Raw genomic sequence first — 18,889 nt, forward strand, 5'->3', positions numbered from 1 at the left:
AAAAAAAAAAAAAAAAAAAAAAAAAAAAAAAAAAAAAAAAAAAAAAAAGATTTGCATTTCCAGTATGCATGCTAAATTAAAAGGGACATGATATCTGGCATATAGTAGGCACTCAAAAAATATTTGTCCAATAAATAAATGTACCCAGAAGCCAGAACACAATTTCAAATTAGCCTGAATCACCACATTTCTCTCCCTCCCCAAGACATACACAAACTGAAGAATGTTACATAAAACATGTGACAAACATATCAAATAACCACACAGTAATAAACTGAAAAGTTATATTACCTTAATAACCAGTTCTCTTCTGTCATCCAGTTTGAGTTCAATAGGTTTTCTCACAATAAACAAATTAGTAACTCTGGAGAGAACTCTGGCATCTATTAAAGGGCGCTTTGTATCAGCCCCTTCTTCACTCTTAAGATGAAACGCTAGAAGCTTTAATGCTAGTGAACGGACCCTAAAAACACAAAGCGTTCAAGTCGGCGTTCTGTAATACACAAATGTCTATAAAATGTCTATGGAAAAATTATCATATATCAAAGTACAATAATTAGCCATTCTTATACTGCCATTACTAAGAATATAACTACAATTACTTATTCAACTTCATAATATTTATAAAGTAAACATCAAAACAAATGAGACAGACTCACTAAGGCTACGTATCACAGTCAACTTCAGTAAGTTTATCAGAAAATTAAATCTGTAATTCCTGACTTCAAATCTAATCACAGATCTATGACCAAAGACTAAACATCAAGTCAAACTTCCTGGAGAGTCATTACACTGATAACTAAAATGTGATATTACTACAATATATGAACATCTTCTTATATTAGGGATCAAACAGATTCCTCTCAAATATGAAAGTACAAATACTTTTGATTTCCATCAAAATTCTTTATCTGGAATGGATTAAGATTAAGGTCGGGTAAGGTGGGAGATTCTCAAGAAAAGATTACATACTGCATGCCACTAGACAATGAAATGGAAAAATAGAAAAACCATAAAGTGGGAGATAGTGAGACAACCATGTATCTGTCAGTCCTCTGATAGGTTCTTGAACTACCTGGAAACTGTGCAAATTTTGCATGATAATATAAGTTGCCAGGTTTTAAGTACTACCAATAAGACAACAATTAAAACATGCATACTCAGGGAAGCCTCCCTACAACAGACTAGGTCAGGTCATCTTGCTGTGTGTGGGCCTGTCAGCCTAAAGTCCCCTGAATCATAACATTTATCTCACCATATTAAAATTAATAATAAAGTATAATTGATAAAAAGATCTATCTTCCCAATTACACACCAAATTCTGGAAGGGCAGGGCCCATGTCTGTGTTGTGTGCTGCTACGTTCCATAGCCAGCCATGGCTCACAAGCACATGGTAGACACTCAATAAATACTTGCTAAATCTAATAGAACACAGATATTTACTGCAATCTTATTAACAGACATCATCTCCAGAGGACTAATATTTACTCTGGAATGGTGTGAGAAGTCAGGCAAACTTTCTCCCTTTCCTACTTGCTGAGTTACCTCATGCAAGCTTTTCTAGAAAGCTTGGACAACCTAATGGTTTTTCTTTGTTCCTTTCATTCCAAGCCAATGCTATCTAAATTATATTTATGCATCTTCTTCTCTGGTATATAAACATAGCATCTTTTTAGGTTTAGAATGGGGTGCCAGAATCCAGTTATTCCTACACATGTATTTAATTTTTTCAACTAATACTTGAGTGTACTTATGCATAAGGTGCTCTATGACGTTCTGAGGATAGAAAGATGAGCCAATGGACAGGGTTCCTGCCTACACAGTTGGTGAGATGGGGTAGTGGAGGAAAATTAAGGAGGACACATATTACAGATGGAGTCACTGTTGCTATACAGGACTGAGCCTACGTCAGCAAGAATGCAAAAGTCTGTGTCAGCAAAAATTCACAAGGCTTTACCACAAACAACAGACTTCCTATAGGGTTGCCTAGGAGACAGGGAGGGGTGGGAGGGGTTTACAGCTGGCTAAAACATATATAGTACATGCTTTCAGAGAATAAAGTTGCTTAGTGTGTGAGCTAAGTCTCAGATCTCTGTGTCTGGTTTCTGGTCGCCCACGTCCTTAGGTGGCAGCCCCAATCTCAGGTGCATCTTGAGCAACTCACCTCGCTGCACTCTCTTGACAGGGCTATGTGTAGCCCTGCTTCCTGGGCGACTCCTGGCAGAGGCTACGTGTAGTCCTGCCTCCTGAGACCCCCAGGGCCAAGAGAAACGTGCAGGGTAGAATCAATTAAATAAGGAAAACAAATACAAGTATGTAATTCATATTATCTTAAGTTCTGTGTAATAGAGGTAATAGGTAATTACCTTACACAAAGAGAGGTCTGTCCTTGCCCTGAGCTCCTGAGGATGTCCTGCCTGATAAGAGTGTCGCTGGTTACCTGGAGACCTTGGGCCCCCAAAAGTGAAGAAGAAATAAACTTGTATTGTGTTACATCAGCAAATTTGGAAGTGTGTTAGAGTTTGGAGCACTGCATTAGCCCATTAGTAAACATGCTGCCAGGAGCCTAAGGAGCACAGGTGGAAGCCAGTCCCTGGGGAGCACAAGCACACTGACTCCATCGGCCCTACGTCTTCCCGCACCACCCATAACTGTACTCTGTACACTACACAGATCTTTTTAGAATCTCTTCCCTTGATTTTCCACCTTCCATTCTCGTAATGTTTTAGTTTATTTCCACCTATTTCCTAGTCTTTCAGTCTGATCATCTGTTTATAAATAGGCTTCTATATTATCCTGATGTAAGATTTGGGGAAAACGAAATTATCTTTCCAACCAACTCTGCCCCTCTTCATCACTGCTTATCCATCGTCACTCTAAGCTTTTGTCTTCTCAATGAGGGAAAATCTAACCACTGTTACCTAGAGAGTAAGAGAAGATTCATACTGCATTGACAATGAGGTAAAGGAAAACAATGTAGTCCTTCTTTTATTTAAAATGATGCCTATACTAATGGTCAAGGAAAAGACACTTGGGCTGGCCTGGTGGCGCACTGCTGCAGTGCGCCGCTTGGGAGCGCGGTGGCGCTCCCGCCGAGGGTTCAGATCCCACATATGGACCGGCCGCTCACTGGCTGAGAGAGGTGTGGGCGCAACACTGAGGGTTGCGATCCCGTTGCTGGTCCCGGTCCGGTACGGGCGCCACACTGAGGGTTGCGATCCGTTGCCGGTCACGAAAAAAAGACAAAAAAAGGAAAAAAAAAAAAGACACTTTTCCAGTTTCTCAAGTAAGAGCACAGCTAAATGAGATTTAAATACCTGCACAACTCTGGTATATGAGGCAAACTGCCCACTACACTTTTATGAAATACATGATTTTCAGAACAGATGTTTAGAAAAAAAATCATTCCAGGATGCCAACAATTTTTAAAGAGAAGACGGTAATGTGCTGTAAGTTTTGCGATCTACTTATCTTCCACAGCTCTCCAACTTGTCTATAGCACAACTAAATATCACTTAGTAGTGGTACTATAACACAGACTAATTTGGCAAGGGATAACTAGGCTGTAAAATGCATGAAACACTTCAGGAAAGTACCTACAAGACCCTGTATCTGCTTAGTTCATGCATTAGTCCTCTCTCTAATTGGGAATCACCTTCCTTTAAATTATTGAGTTCTAATCTGTTTCAAATTGATATAATTACTATACTTTCTCATAATGTTTCCATTAATCTTTTACATTTAAAAGATTATTTCATACTCACGATGGCTTTTTCACTAGCAAAAGTCGCAGCATGGACCTTAATCGAGTAGTTGAGGGGAGAATCTCTTCTCCGGCCTCAGGACTCGCTTTGCTTAGGAGGAGGATGCAGTTGCCCAGAGGGTCTTCTGTGTCAGCATAGCCCTAATAGAGTTTTTTGAAAAAGAAATTACTGTTCAATTTTATACATATTAATTAACTTTTCAACTTGAAAATAAGAACCATATTGGCCTGTCAAGAAATTCAAATTCTTTCAATTCAGCTGAATCAAATGGTCACTTTTCAAAATAACCTATATGAAGTAAGGAGCCTAAATAAAACTGTGTTCAAAAGCTAATACTGGAGAACTTCAGGAAAGTATGCCAACCCACTTGACACTCTCTGGTTTTTCTATTATCTGAGATTCTAGTAGTGGCATCTCCTGAATATGAGGCACTTCACAGATCCTCAGCTGCTGTACCCACAATACAAAGATGGAGTGCTGCTAACACTACACGTGTGGAACAAGGACCCTGTGAGCCTCAAGGCTCAAGGCCTGGCTCTCTCTTCTAAAAAAGGATCATGCCTATGATGGCATTTCCCATCTCCACCTTTTCATCCAAGGGAGGTAGGCACCTGAACTTCACTCACTCCTATAAAGCCCTGGAGAACTGCTAAAAAAGCTTTGTTTCCAAGAGCTTGTTAAACAAAGTATCACTCTAATCATATATATAGCATAGATAGAATTCATGAAGTTAGTTATGCAATGTCTGGTTAAAAAGCACTGTTAGCTTTGCCTGAAAGCCTTTACATAAGGTTGAATTCTATTTTTCACAGTCAGTGCAAAGTGCCTGCACCTCACTTTTTAGCTTCCCATCCAGATAAGTAAAATATACACTGACAAATTAGCTATCCTTATTTAACCTGCTGCCAGAAACAAGGCAGCCACCCACTTCCTATTCACTTATCCACATGCCTTCACGACTTCTCTTCATTTCTTTCATGACAGTTCCGCTGTTTGCATGCTTTTAAATCAATCACATTCAGCCAAAGATAAATGGCATTGTAAAAGGTGAATTGCAAGGAGCACCTGTAGTACTGGAATGACAGGACAGAGGGACTCAATAAACTTGCTCCAAGTCAGCGCTGTCATCATCAATCGTCCCTGAAGCAGATACAGCAGAATGGCCTTGGCAGCAGCATTTACCTGTTCAACAACACAGGTACAACAGTCCAGTAAAATGAGATGTCCCTCTAAGTCATTTTACATACCTGTAACATTTTATAAAATCTGGAGGTGCTATAATTAATATATCTTTCTTCAAATGTTCATATTTTCATAGTATCATCTTATGCTCTATTCTCAACCAGTTTTTCTCCCTTCATGATTTCTACTTTTTATTATCTTTAAGGAATATTTCTCTCTCGAATAAAAATTTCACTTACTGAAATAACCTGCTTACTACAACAACTGTGTAGATTTCTACATCTTAGATGAAAAACTTAAGTAAACCATTTGAACTGAATTCTTTGACATCACGTATATCTCGTATTTTGATTCCCACCGTTTCTTTAACATTTCTTTTACTTAAAACCTCAACTAATCGAACACATTAAAGACACATTACTGTTTAGTTTCTCACCATACTATCTGGTTATATTATAATATTACCTTGCTTTAGCTGAGTGTCTAAATTATAGTAATCTTTTGCACTAATTTTTAACATGTCATACCTTATTTTTGGATTCCTGAATGCCAAATGCAGAGATTTCATATAGAACTTTTGGATGAAGTAGAAAATGAATTCCATTACAAAGTGAAGACACAGGTTTAGTGACATTATGGATACCTAAACATTCCTATAAAACAATACAAAAAGATTTTTAAAAATTAGTGATACTGATTTTTCCAAAAGATCCCTCATTCTTCTGTTTATAAATCAATTCCATTTTTTGTTTTCAAATCATTGAAACTTTTTTTTTTTAACTAATAGAGAACGAAAAAGATTCTCTTGCCTAACAGTTTGAGTCTGTATGAGATTCATATTATATTACTTTCTGCCAAAAAGTAGTCTTGATAAATTAAATAACCAAACTGCTGAGACAACCATAATCTCTTAACGTTGTCCATAATGACAGACATAAAGTACATAAAGTACATAAAGTACTTATCCAAAGGTGCTCACATTTTACTTACTGAGGCTTGAGGGAAAAAAAAATTCAAATCAAAAAACTTAAACTTATGGTGGGTGGGGAAGACAACATATATCTAGGATTTTTCTTATCAATACAACTATGCACCTGAAATGCAAGTAATGACTCTGTACCATCTCTTAGAGTAACTATCAAAAATTCTTTTCTCAATTTGTGATAGAGAGTACTATTTTGTTAGAGGCTATTTAAGGTGAGAAGAGGAAAAGCTACTTGAAATATTAGTAGAATTTAAATAAAATATAGAAGGTAAAAATACCATCAATAATGAGTTACATAAATATAACTTAGTTTCTTTCATCCTGAAAATTACTACTTCCTAACCACTACCAACAATTCAAGTCAAAAAGTTACAGACACTCACATGCCCATACACTCACACACATACACATATATACATACATGTTTGTACTTAAATTTTTTTCTTTTTAACTTAACTTCATGCCACAGACAATAACTTTGTATTCCAAGCTTTTGAAAGAGCTAAAGCCTCACACTTAAGGTTTAAAATAGCTGTCACGTACTTCCTTAAGATACTTAAGCTCTCTGAGCTTCAAAGTATTCATCCATAAAATGGGAATAATACCTAATCCTTACTGAAGCACCCTTCTTTTCCCATCACTAAATATATTAACCCGGCTATAGAGTATAGGCCTTCTTAAAACAGAAAGACACTGTGAATCACACCAAAAACTAATCCCTGTCCACTAAACTGTACCCTATCCATGCCCAACATCACCAAGATTTAGTTCCTACAACAATCTTCTTTTTCCCCAGCATCTTTAATTTCTTTTACTTCTCAGGATTACTCCAATCACCATATAACATATAACAATGTGTCTCTGGATCTAACTTCTTGATAATAACTCACTTTTCACCTCTCCTTCACAGCATAATTCCTCAAAAGAATTTGCTGCCCTCAGTCTCTCCTCCCTCACTCCCCAGGCTCTCTTCAACCCACATCAGCAGGACATCTGTCCCTTCCACTCCTCAGAAGCTTCTTGTCAAGGACACCAACAAGCTCTGAAACACCAAATCCAATGAATTCATCTCTGTTCTCATGTGACTCTTCCGTCTCACCTCACTGACATTCCTCTGTCTGCTTTACTGGCTCCTTCTGTGCCCGAGTTCTAATTGATTCAATCCTAAAAGCCCTTCTCTTCTCTAGAGTCTCAAGAGATAATCCCACCAAGGCCTGTGGCTTTAAATATCATCTCTATCCTGATGATTAAAAATGTTAATCCCAATCTGGGCTCCCCATTCCAAAAGCAATGTGGTGCAAAGCTTAGGAATACAGGCTTTAGATGGAGTCAGACAATCTGGGTTCAGAGCCCAGTTTTACTGCTTTTAGTTCAACGCTCTTAGACAAACTCATAGCATCTCTGATACCTACCTCACAGAGGTGTTAGGAAGATTAAATGAGATAATAAAATTACTTGGTACATAGAGCAAATTCTCAGTAAATGTTAGCTGATATCACTATTATTACCATCACCCTTATTATTAGCATTATCATTATTATATTCAACAATCTACTTAATATTAGAACTTGATATAAAAAGGCATGTCAAATTTAGGTTGAAAACAGAATTCTATCCAACACACAATCCGGTATTTGGGGCAGCACATCAACATAACTGCTAAATTTGAAACCTTAGAATTCATCCTTCAACACTATCATCGACTCTAATTAGCAGCACAAACAATTAGCTCTACATGCATAACATATCCTGAATTGATTTCCTTCTCACCATCTCCACTACATCATAATACCTCACCAGGGCTCCTACAATGGAACTGGTCTTGCTTCCACTCTTGACCATTCCCCACACAATAGGAAGAGTGATCTTTTTAGAAACATAATCAGATCAAGTCACCCACTTGCTTAAAATCATTCATAGCTTCTGCTGTATTTAAAATAAAGTCCGAAGCTTTGTGACAGTTGGCAAGGAAGAAACAGTCCCCCTGCCTACCTCCCTTACCCAATCAGGTACCATTTTTCTATTCTCTCATTATGTTCCAACTACACTTTCTCGTAGTTCACAAAATATGCAAAGTGCATTCTCACCTGAAAAGCAGGAACTTTTCACCTGCTGTTTCCTCTGCCTAGAAGCAATCTCTCCCTATCCAGCCTCCCTAAATTTGAGCCCATATTCCTTGGTCACTTTTACTCCTTTACCCTCTTTTATTTTCTTTATAACACTATATATGCCCTTTTATTTACTTATATATTTTTATTACACATACAAGAGGTCTTCAAAAAGTTCATGAAAAGATTGGTATTATCTTTTCATTCTATTTTTCCATGTACTTAGTGAAGTGCCCTCATATATACACTTGCTCTCTCTCTCTCTCTCTCCCACCAAAAGGTAAGCTCTTTTCTGCACTTTTTCCATCATATCACTAAAGCTGAGCATATATTAAATGTCCTATAAATATTTCTGAATTAGTGTCATATATAAGTAATACAAAAGTTGTCACCATCCCTATTTACCTCTTTCCCATCCCTTGTGCAAAGGAAGTCTTAAAATAAAAAGCTGAGTTGCGGGCCGGCCCGGTGGCGCACTGCTACAGTGCGCCGCTTGGGAGCACTGCGGCCCTCCCGCCGAGGGTTCGGATCCCACATACAGACCGGCCGCTCACTGGCTGAGCGAGGTGCGGACGCAACACCGAGGGTTGCGATCCCGTTGCCGGTCCCGGTCCGGTACGGGCGCGACACTGAGGGTTGCGATCCGTTGCCGGTTGCGATCCATTGCCAGTCACGAAAAAAGACAAAAAGGAAAAAAAAATAAAAATAAAAAAAAAAAGCTGAGTTGCTTATTCAGAAAAAGTAAGCTATACATTATTAGCAACCTTCTATATTTAGGTTATGTAGAACTGCAACAGTACCATGGGGACTTTCCAAAAGACACTAGAATAACATCATATGGCCAATAAAAGTGAAATGACTATACAAATCTTTCTATCTAAACCCAGATTCTATATGCTTTCTTCATCATCTGAAGCTTTTGACTTAAAGATTATTATTATTCTTTGAAAAGTAATATCTATCCATTTTAAAACACCTTATTGGATTATACAGATGAGTATCTTTTGTGAGAAAACAAAAATCATAATTATATTTTACAAGGAGAATAGTATCACCCAATATAAAATTCCAAATAGTTAATAAGAAAATAAAACATTAAATAGAAGTTCATACTCTTCCATTTTTTCTCCCTTTTACAACTAATATGAATAAGCTGAGTTGATCAAAGCTTCAAGCTAAATTCAGATTATTCTAACAAAATGTACACTGCTTGTTTGTAAAAATTATGTCAGAAATTTGAATTCTGAGTGCATTTTTTTTAAAACAAATTCTAGACTGACATGTATTTGTATTTCTGATCTTCCTTTTTTCTATCATTCCTCTAATAAATTAACATCCAAATAATTCCTATTTCATATTCATCATGTAGCAAAATGATCACATCCATCAATAATACAGTTTACACCAAATCTTTTCCTATCCACAAAATTTTCTATTTTCCAAGAATTACTTAAAATCCACTTCAAAGATCTGAACTTCAAATCTATCTCACCATTTTGAATTTCTGGGTGTAAGAGCTGTCCCATACATAGGGATCTCAGTTTCTTCACTGCCTCGTCTCATGACACTCAACTGTCCTTCATCTCAGGAACACTAAGTTAAAATCACAAACATATGTTTCTAATATTCTTGCTCACTAACTCACAATATACTCCTTCACTGATCTCTAATCCAGAAACCCTTCTACTTTTCTTCCCTCTACTCTTTCCATCCTTTGATTTTACAGTCTATCACTTCAACTGTTCAGCTCATTTGCACCAAAGGCCTTCCTTCGTTCTCACCAGCAATAAAATATCCCAATCCTTGATGGATACAAATGTTCACATTCCCAAAAATCACAAACAGCTAGCCAAAGATAAGCATGCAAAGTAGATTAGCTTCACTATTAAGATTATGAATACCATCGACTAGGCTCTCAATGTAGCCCAAAACTCCTATTGGATCTTATCAAATACCTACTTGTACCAGTCATTTGAAACACACTGAATATCCCACTTACTCACTTACAATCTCAAAAAAAAAAAAGACTCAACAGAAACTTCCTGTTATACCTAAGCCCATCTAACCCCAATTAGCCATCATGTTCTTGATCCCACTGCCTTCAACTTTCAAAGTCACTAGCTTCTTTTAATTAGCCACTTACCACCCTGTATCTGCAAGATTTCTCTCTTTAGTGGTTCTTGTCACAAACATTTTAACATATTCAAATGAAAGTATTCCTTCATAACAAACTCCTCCCAAGCTATGTCACCTTTAACTCTTGTCAAATCTCTGAAGACAAGCAGCAGCAAATGTAAAACCACTATTTAGAGAATACAAGATTCCTAAGGGAAAAACTACCCTGCCAAAGATGACCTGACAGTCAAAAATAATATCTGCTAAAATCAACAATATAACGGAGATTTGGTAGCTATCACAAATGGGAAAATTTGAAATAATAGTATGATCTAAATAAGATTACAAAATAAGTATGTTTAAAATTTAAAACAACACAAAAGAAACTAATGAAAGACTACTATGAAAAAAGAGTCAATAAAAGCAGCAAGGAAAACGTATAATAATAAAAAATAGAATAACTAATACTCAAAACTTGATGAATAAATTAAAAAGCAACCGTGATGACACACAATTTCACATCCGGTAAGATGGTTACTCTCAAAAAAAAAAAAAACAGAAAACAACAAAATACAGAGAAACTGGAATCCTTGTGCACTGCTGGTGGAAATGTAAAATGAATGGCACACTCACTATGGAAAACAGTATTGTGGTCCCTCAAAAAATTAAAAAGAATTACTGCATGATTCAGCAATTCCACTCCTGGGTATTACTCAAAGAATTAAAAGCAGGGTCTCAAAGAAATATCGTACACCCATGTTCATAGCAACATTGTTCACAATAGCCAAAAGATGGGAACACATACGCTTTTCAATACTGTCCTACGTACAATGTTCTTTAGAATCTTGAAATATTTAATATTCTACCCTAAAACATTTTATCATTTAAAAGGATAAAAAAGAAATATTTGTTTCAGAAAGAGAAATGAAAATATCCCTAAGGAAAGAAAACTGAAACCATAAAATCTAGGCCATAATAACCTAAAACTTTTCCTGAGCATAGATATCACTTTTGAATAACTGGAAATCAACTTCTCTTCACAATTTTTCCATCATTAAATAACACAACAAATGTAATTCTTAATAAAACTTCTAATAAAGCAATTCAATTGTTGAACTTATTAAAGAAATTTAACAGTACAATTCTCCTAGAATTAATAATTACCATCTATTTTTATGGTATAGTTCTTATACCTCATGCAAAAGGTCACGTAATTAAATTTTGGGAATATAATAAAGAATCCGCTATTGGTTCAAACAAAACAAAACAAAACAAAACCCCACCTTTATAATTTCCAAACAGCAGTGGTAAGTTTCAACTTTCACTTGTGGCAATGGGTGAGATAACATATGTAGAAACACCTTCTGACTTTCTCCTTGTAGTAAAGGGCTGGTCTGTGCAGATTTGCAGCTGGTAAAAAAGTAAAACATCTAAGACATCTAAGGCAAGTAAGTTACTAAGCAAATGATTGCAAAGCACATTGGAAGGGATTTTTTCCTGCTTCAATTCCTCCAATGGGATCTTATTTATTAACTAACCAATATTAGAAAGTACTTATCTAAGCACTTATTTATATCAGGGCAGAGAATTTCTCTCTTAAAGACTACCAAAAAAAACTCAAAATGTCTTTAAAAACTCACTTAATTGATGTTTATTACATCATGGAATTTATTCCTTCCAAAAGCAATGAAGATTTTGGGTTTTCAATATCTTTCAATGTCTTCAAAATAAATTAACCAATGCATAGTGCTTTCCAAAAATCCATATAAGAAAAGGGTACAAAGTAATGAATCTTACAAACCAAAATCCCCAATTTAAGTGGCTAATTAAAACTTAAAAAATAAACAAATGTGCTTGAATAGTTAGTCTAAATGGACATCAAAATGAATCTTACAAACCAAAATCCCCAATTTAAGTGGTTAATTAAAACTTAAAAAATAAACAAATGTGCTTGAATAGTTAGTCTAAATGGACATCAAAATCAAATGTTTAAAAATCCAAGGATTATTTCTGGTTATAGGCATGACATTTTTAAAGTCTGCTTTTGATTAAAAGTTAACTGTCCTAGTGCAGCTGAACATATACAGTTTAAAGGTCAGACACATATAAAAGAAGTTTAGACAAAAAAAATTAATAAAATTTAAGGTCGGTTTCATTTTCATCGTTCTTAAGTTTACATACACACACACACACACACACACACACACACACACACAGCGTCCTATAAAAATATAATCACATTAAGAAAGAAAAAATTACATCTTTGAACAAATGCAGATGATTTCCTTTATTATGGGAAAATGCTGATGATAGGAAAAGCTACGCAAGGCTTGGTCTGCCAGCTCCATTAATTCTAAGAGATTCTTCTCTCCCTAAAAAAGAAGCAGAATAGGACAATAAATGTCAAGCTCATATGCAATAAAATTCTTAACAGCCAATAAGCAACTTAAAGAAATTAGATCATTCAGAAGCCCTGAGATTGCTCACATTTGTTTCAGTCCACTTTCTTAAGAAACAACCTAAAAGTGTCAGCCTAGGAGGAAAAATGTGGGAAAAATCCCTCACTAAATGCCACCAGAGACTTTCTATTATTTAACTCTGAGTAAGCTTACAGTTACAATTGGGTTGCCTGGTTCTTTGTTTTTGTAGCCCTACCTTCCCTGCTAAAGGCAGGGCTAGTGTACTTATTATCTACCTCCCTCCCCTAACCTCCTGACTGGTTCTAGGAACATAGAGGATATTCAGTATGTGACTGATTAACTGACCATACAGAATGCCACAGAAATAATTTAACTTAAAGACACTATTGGAAATTCTATCATAGAGAAAACAATAAGCTTTGGCATCAAGACGTAGCAAAAGGAAAAGATGTTAAAAAAAAAAAAAAAAAAAAAAAAAAAAAAAAAAAAAAAAAGAAAAGACACCATAGTAAGTAAATAAAGGAAAATTATATGAGGGTACTTCAAAAAGTTTTGGAAAACAGAATCAAAAGGTAATACAAATCTTTCCATGAACTTTTTTTTTTTAATTTTATTTTGTCGATATACGATGTGGTTGATTATTGTGGCCCATTACGAAACCTCCTTCCCTCCTCCCTCTCCCCCCTCCCCCCAACAATGTCCTTTCTGTTCGCTTGTCATATCAATTTCAAGGAATTGTAATTGTTATGTCTTCTTCCCCCCTCCCCCAGTTTTGTGTGTGTGTGAATTTATTTATTTATTTTTAGCTGCCACCAATAAGTGAGAACATGTGGTACATTTTTTTTTTTTTTTTAAACCAGGTCAGAAGAATGGGAACCATGAACTTTTTGAAGTACCCTCATAAATATGAGGGTCAGATACACTCCACTATAGGGGCCAAAAGGAATAAAAACTTTGTCCCTAATTCTCCTGGATAGTCAGGTTCCATTTTGGTATTTTTAGACAGTAAACAACTATTGTAGTTAATGTCTGTCTCTAAGACCTATTAACTCTTTCATTGATAACATACTAAATAAATGATATTCTAATAATATTTTTAAAAGGGATAAATACTGATACATAATAATTGCTATAACATTGCACCTAAAGTCATTCTATTACCTTACAAACAGTGTAGTTCATTACTGTGTTTAATTTTTTAAAAAGCAGGCCGTGTGAGTAATGAAATAAGCATCTATAAAATACTAAAGCAAAAATATATATATCCACAAGGAAGCACTAAAATGGCCCTTATAATTCTGGTTATGTCAACTGTCATGCATGTCATATGCAATAAGTCACCTCATAAAAGTAGCTGCTATTAAATATTATGACATTTGTAATAACTTCTTTTTTTATGACCACTGATATTATGAATACACCACTCATTAATCTAAAGTCTTTGTTTTACTTTTATACAAATCATATTCTTACTTTACTCTGATAATTGACCCACTCAGTAATAATGCATCTGACCTCTAACAATCCAATTGTTATATGTACATCAATTTGAAAAGTATAGGTTAAATTTTCTAAGTATTTCATGAAAGAGATTTAAAAGAGATATTAACAAAACTTTTTACCTCCTTCCCAACATCAGATAGGAAGTTACAGGTACATTCAATTGAATAAACAGCCTCTGCAGCTCGCTTATAAATACTGTAGTTTTCAGAATTCAGCTGTTCCAAATAGGCCACAACAGCTTCATGAATATCTGGATATTCCAACGAAATAGGCATGTCCAAAGAAAGAAGAAATAATGCTGCAGACATAGGCTCTGGTAAAAACTCACTTGCCTTGATGAATTAAAAAAAAAAACAAAAGTTAAAACTTTGTTTTAAAACTTCAGTAAAACATAGTAGATTATAAGGGTACTTCAAAAAGCTCATAAAAATGGAATTAAAAGATAATACGAATCTTCCTATGAACTTTTTGAAGACCTCTTGATACTCTTACCCTAGTGCAACTTCCTTTTTAGTACTTCTTTATCACAAAGACTATACTTTTTCCAAAGAAAATTCTATTTCCCAACACATCATCTATCTCTATGCTTTTGTTTGATGCAATTTTTCTCTGCCCAAAATATCTCAAGCCCAAATATCAACTCTTTCTCAAAGCCCAGGATACTGGATACTTTCTGCCCCAAACACACACCCAGAATTACTCTCTCCCTGGACCCTACACTTGTTTATACCTCTGCTACCTACCAAACTAAGGCACAAGGTCTTTTTCTCTAAGTATTTTGTGCATATGCACACAAATCTCCTCAGGAATCCAATAAACTCCTGAGGACAAGAACACTTCCCCGTCCCATAGCTGGACACATAACACAGGGCTTATCGAGTACATATTAAATTGAATAACACTAAATCAAATACAGCTATAGACTGATTTAAATAGAAATTTTTTTGTCTTTTAGAGGGGAAAAGGGAAATTCAACATAATATTTTAAACAGTTCTAGCATACTCACAGAAGATGGCCCCTTAATTAGCATAAAATCAACATGCCCAAATGAAATATTATACATTTCATAACCTTATATAAAATAACCTTAAATAAACCTGAAAGAACTGTTTGTTTTTGTTAATGGTTCTGGTGTTGTGATAAGATTCTAGGCCTCAATTAAAGAAATGAAGAGGATTTAAAATTAAATGCTCAGAGAAAATCATTTGACAGAACTCACTATTATGGATGAAATGTTGTCTTTACTAAAGTGGATTTGGTCACTATTTTATGGTTATTTTATGGATGACCTATTTTAAGGATAATCATTAATTACCTGAAAATGTTAGATTTAGAGTTGATTCAGCTAAACAACAATACCCCTATATGAAATAAAGTTGCCAAATGAAGATCAGAAACTATAGGAATCAAATTTTGGTGTTATGAAGCATGAAAAACATCCAGACTAGTACAACAGCGGCTATTAGAAGTTGAGAGAAATTTCATTGTTCTGTAAAGAATTCTCCTAGTAGGGAAAAAAAGAGAGAGACAGAAACTAAATTGCTCACCTATTACTCACTCAGCAAATATTAATTGGGACCGTCCTGTTTTCCTCTACTATATGCCAGGCACAATTCCAGATTCTGGGAACACAGCAGGAAGCAAAACAAAGCCTCTTCCCTCATGAAACTGACATTACACTGGAGAAAGCATAGAGTAAAGCAGTACACTTCACAAGTGTGGCCAGGAGTGCTAAGAAAAATTTTTCAAAAACAGGGAATGGGAAAGATGGAGAAGAATGGTCCAGTTCAGGTGAGGCTTTGGGTCATCATAAAGACCTGTCCTCTATGGAAGCCACTGGAAGGTTTCAGGCAAGTATCAAGATCAGTGTATAGAGAAGAGATGGTAAAGTGCAAAGTTAAAGTTGACAGATCAATGAGTTTACTGCAATAACCCAGGCAAGACAGGATGGTGGGTTCAACTCAGGTAGTTCAGATTCTGGATAGATATTCATGGGAGAAATAACATTTTTCCGGTATTGACAGAATTTAGGTGTGAGTAAAAGACAGGAATCAAGGCTGGCTCTAAGGTTTTTGTCTGATCAACTATCACCTAGAAGAATGAAGTTGCCATTTGCTGCAACAGGGAACCAGAAGAACACACTTGTGAGGGGAAGCAAAGAATTAGGTTTAGGCCATGTTAAGTTGGAGTTATCTATTGTCATCTAAGTGAAGATGTCAGAAAGGACTTTGGCTATATACAAGTTTGTAGTTCAGATGATATGTCTGCTCTGGAAATATAAATTTGAGAAGCATCAACAAATAGATGGCAGTTAAAGATCACAAACAGGATGATATTTCATCAGGGCCACAGTCAGTCCTAGGGTTCCCTTGGAGAGGTAGGAAAAAGAATTAGCAAAGGAGACTTAGTGAGTTGGGCACTGTGCTTAGTAAATCCTAGTGGATCTAACTCCAAAAGCACTGTGTTCTAGCTTAAAAGAGCTTTCTCTGACTCTAGTAAGAAAAATAAGAATAACTGCTGCTAGGAGAATTAAACAAGCATTAAGCTGAATGTATGACATATAGCACTCAATATATACTATATTAATTTCCTTTCTTTCCTCCATTCACTTCACCTTGCATTTTCACCCTGCATTCCTATATCTGAAACTCTTATATCAGCAACTCAAAGCACCATGCTGAGGTCATAAAGTTAATCCCTACGTGGACCAAATCACAGTTTACACCCCAAACCTAAGACAGATGTTCTGCATATATAAGCATTAGTCACATATCATTTGAAACTAAAAGTGAAGATGGTTCAGTGCAAATCCATTACCACTATTAGATAAGAGTCAACAACATCATCCCATGTGTATGTGTATTTGGGGGTAGGGAGGGTCATAAGGAGTATAATATTGTTCTCTCTAAACCTAGCCACTTAGAGCACCCATGGCATTTTCTAAGGGTTTGCTAGATACGCAGACTTTCAAGCCCTACCCTACACCTGGTGAATCACAATATGCAAGATGTGATTATCAAGATCTCTAGGTCATCTGTATGCACACTACAGTGTGAAAAGCACTGCTCTAAATCAACTCAAGTGGCTTCACCATATCTTTGGATTTTATACATCTCACTGAAAAACCAAAGGCCTGTGGTATAAAAGACTTTCTTACCCTCAGTCTGCTTGGCTAGCCAGTACTTTAAACAGTTATTTCCCAGATGTTTCCCCAAATAAAATTACCTTCATTTGTTTTACCAATTTGGTTTATCCAACCAGAATACTTTTCACAAGATTATCAACATCTTATTTTAACCTCTACATGAGTATTCTCCAAAATCTTTTAAAATCTACAAATAGTTTCAAAAAAAGCCTTTGGTCATTTTGCCAAATTCAGAAAGTCTATTCATAAATTCATGTTTATTTTCCAACATCTACATTATGTATTTGGTAAGTGGCAATTCAAAAAAAAAACCTTAAAGGTAAAAAGTTTCAAAGTCCATATTCCACCTCAATTGTTGGTGGGCTAACAACAGGCAGAGGGCAGCAGAACCTTACATTTATGTAAACCAAAGAAGAAATTTAACAGCAATGGAACAGCACTTCTGTTTAGATCTCATTAAAAAGTAGTTAATCAATCAAAGCAAATGTAACTATCTATAAATAAATACCTTAAGTACAATCTCCTACAAAGACCAAAACTGTTAAAATGAAGTTACAAATTATATATTTAAAAAGCTACCAAAAATTACAGATATTTGTTTTCAAAAACAAAAATGATAAAAAATAACTACCTTCAAAAAAATACCATGGAGATTTAACTTTACACTATTATAGCACTAAATTAAGTCAAATAAGATAAATGACTGATTTCTATTTTAATTGATTCTGCCCAAATAAGCAATAGATAAAACAAAAAAGCAATAAACTATATGATCCAAGTGGTAGAATAAATAAGTTTTTCATCAATACTTCAACCTACAGATAGATTGAAATTTTTATTAATAATAAGTTACTGTAGTACCACTAATTTTTCAGTTTAGATAATATTATTATGTAAAGTAAGACTCCGATATTTTCAATGCAATTCCAGTTCTATATGACTGGAATTCTTCTATTTTTAATGCTTATACCTTGGAAAATTATCACTCTACAAAACGTAAAATTACTTCAGAAACAACTACTGAATAAAAGTCAAAAATTAAAATTAACACAAGCGATGTTATTTTCCGTACAGCAAAATACTACATGTAAAATTTAATATTTTATTCTTATTTTTTCAAATGATCTAATGATATATTACACATGTAAGTGTCACTAGAAAATGAAGTTTGGGCTATTTGCTCTGCAGAATTCTAGGGAACAAAACCACAAATGGTTAGTATTAACTAAGGGCAACAAAAAGGCAGAGGAAATAGTTCTCTAGTTGCCATAGTTGTCCTATACCTTCATTTAAGTGTACCATACCTTTCCTTTTGCAATAAGTACACTACCAAACGCTTGTGTATGAATCATTTGAAGTATTTTTTCCACTAACATTCAAATTCAGGGATATAACTTCACATTTAAAAACATAGTAAAAAAAGACTCAAAAGAAATATTGACACCTATTAACATCATATTTAACGGTATTTTGCAATAAAAATTAACAAATTACTGCTACAAGCAACAGCAATGATAAATCTCAAAAAAAATGTTGCGAGAGTACATGTTTTATAATGCCATTTAAACGACGTTCAAAAACAGTCAAACGGATCTATCTACGGTGACAAAAGTCATTAAGACTTTAGTTTGGTGGAGATGGAGACTAATGTATGGGAAGGGGCCT

General features: G+C 35.2%; 1 protein-coding gene across 1 annotated transcript in view; it reads right to left on the reverse strand.

The window, feature by feature from the left end:
• The window catches only part of RTTN (rotatin), a 179,730-nt gene that overhangs the window by 133,514 nt on the left and 27,327 nt on the right, over positions 1–18,889 (reverse strand). The window contains exons 12-18 of the mRNA XM_008564425.1: positions 14,198–14,410; positions 12,415–12,527; positions 11,439–11,565; positions 5,475–5,600; positions 4,831–4,947; positions 3,766–3,905; positions 292–463 (exon numbers count right to left, since the gene is read on the reverse strand). Coding sequence (XP_008562647.1) covers positions 292–463; positions 3,766–3,905; positions 4,831–4,947; positions 5,475–5,600; positions 11,439–11,565; positions 12,415–12,527; positions 14,198–14,410 — 1,008 coding nt within the window. The remainder of the gene's footprint in view (positions 1–291; positions 464–3,765; positions 3,906–4,830; positions 4,948–5,474; positions 5,601–11,438; positions 11,566–12,414; positions 12,528–14,197; positions 14,411–18,889) is intronic.

The sequence above is a fragment of the Galeopterus variegatus genome, unplaced genomic scaffold (assembly GCF_000696425.1).
Source record: "Galeopterus variegatus unplaced genomic scaffold, G_variegatus-3.0.2 Scaffold186, whole genome shotgun sequence".
NCBI lineage: Eukaryota > Metazoa > Chordata > Mammalia > Dermoptera > Cynocephalidae > Galeopterus > Galeopterus variegatus.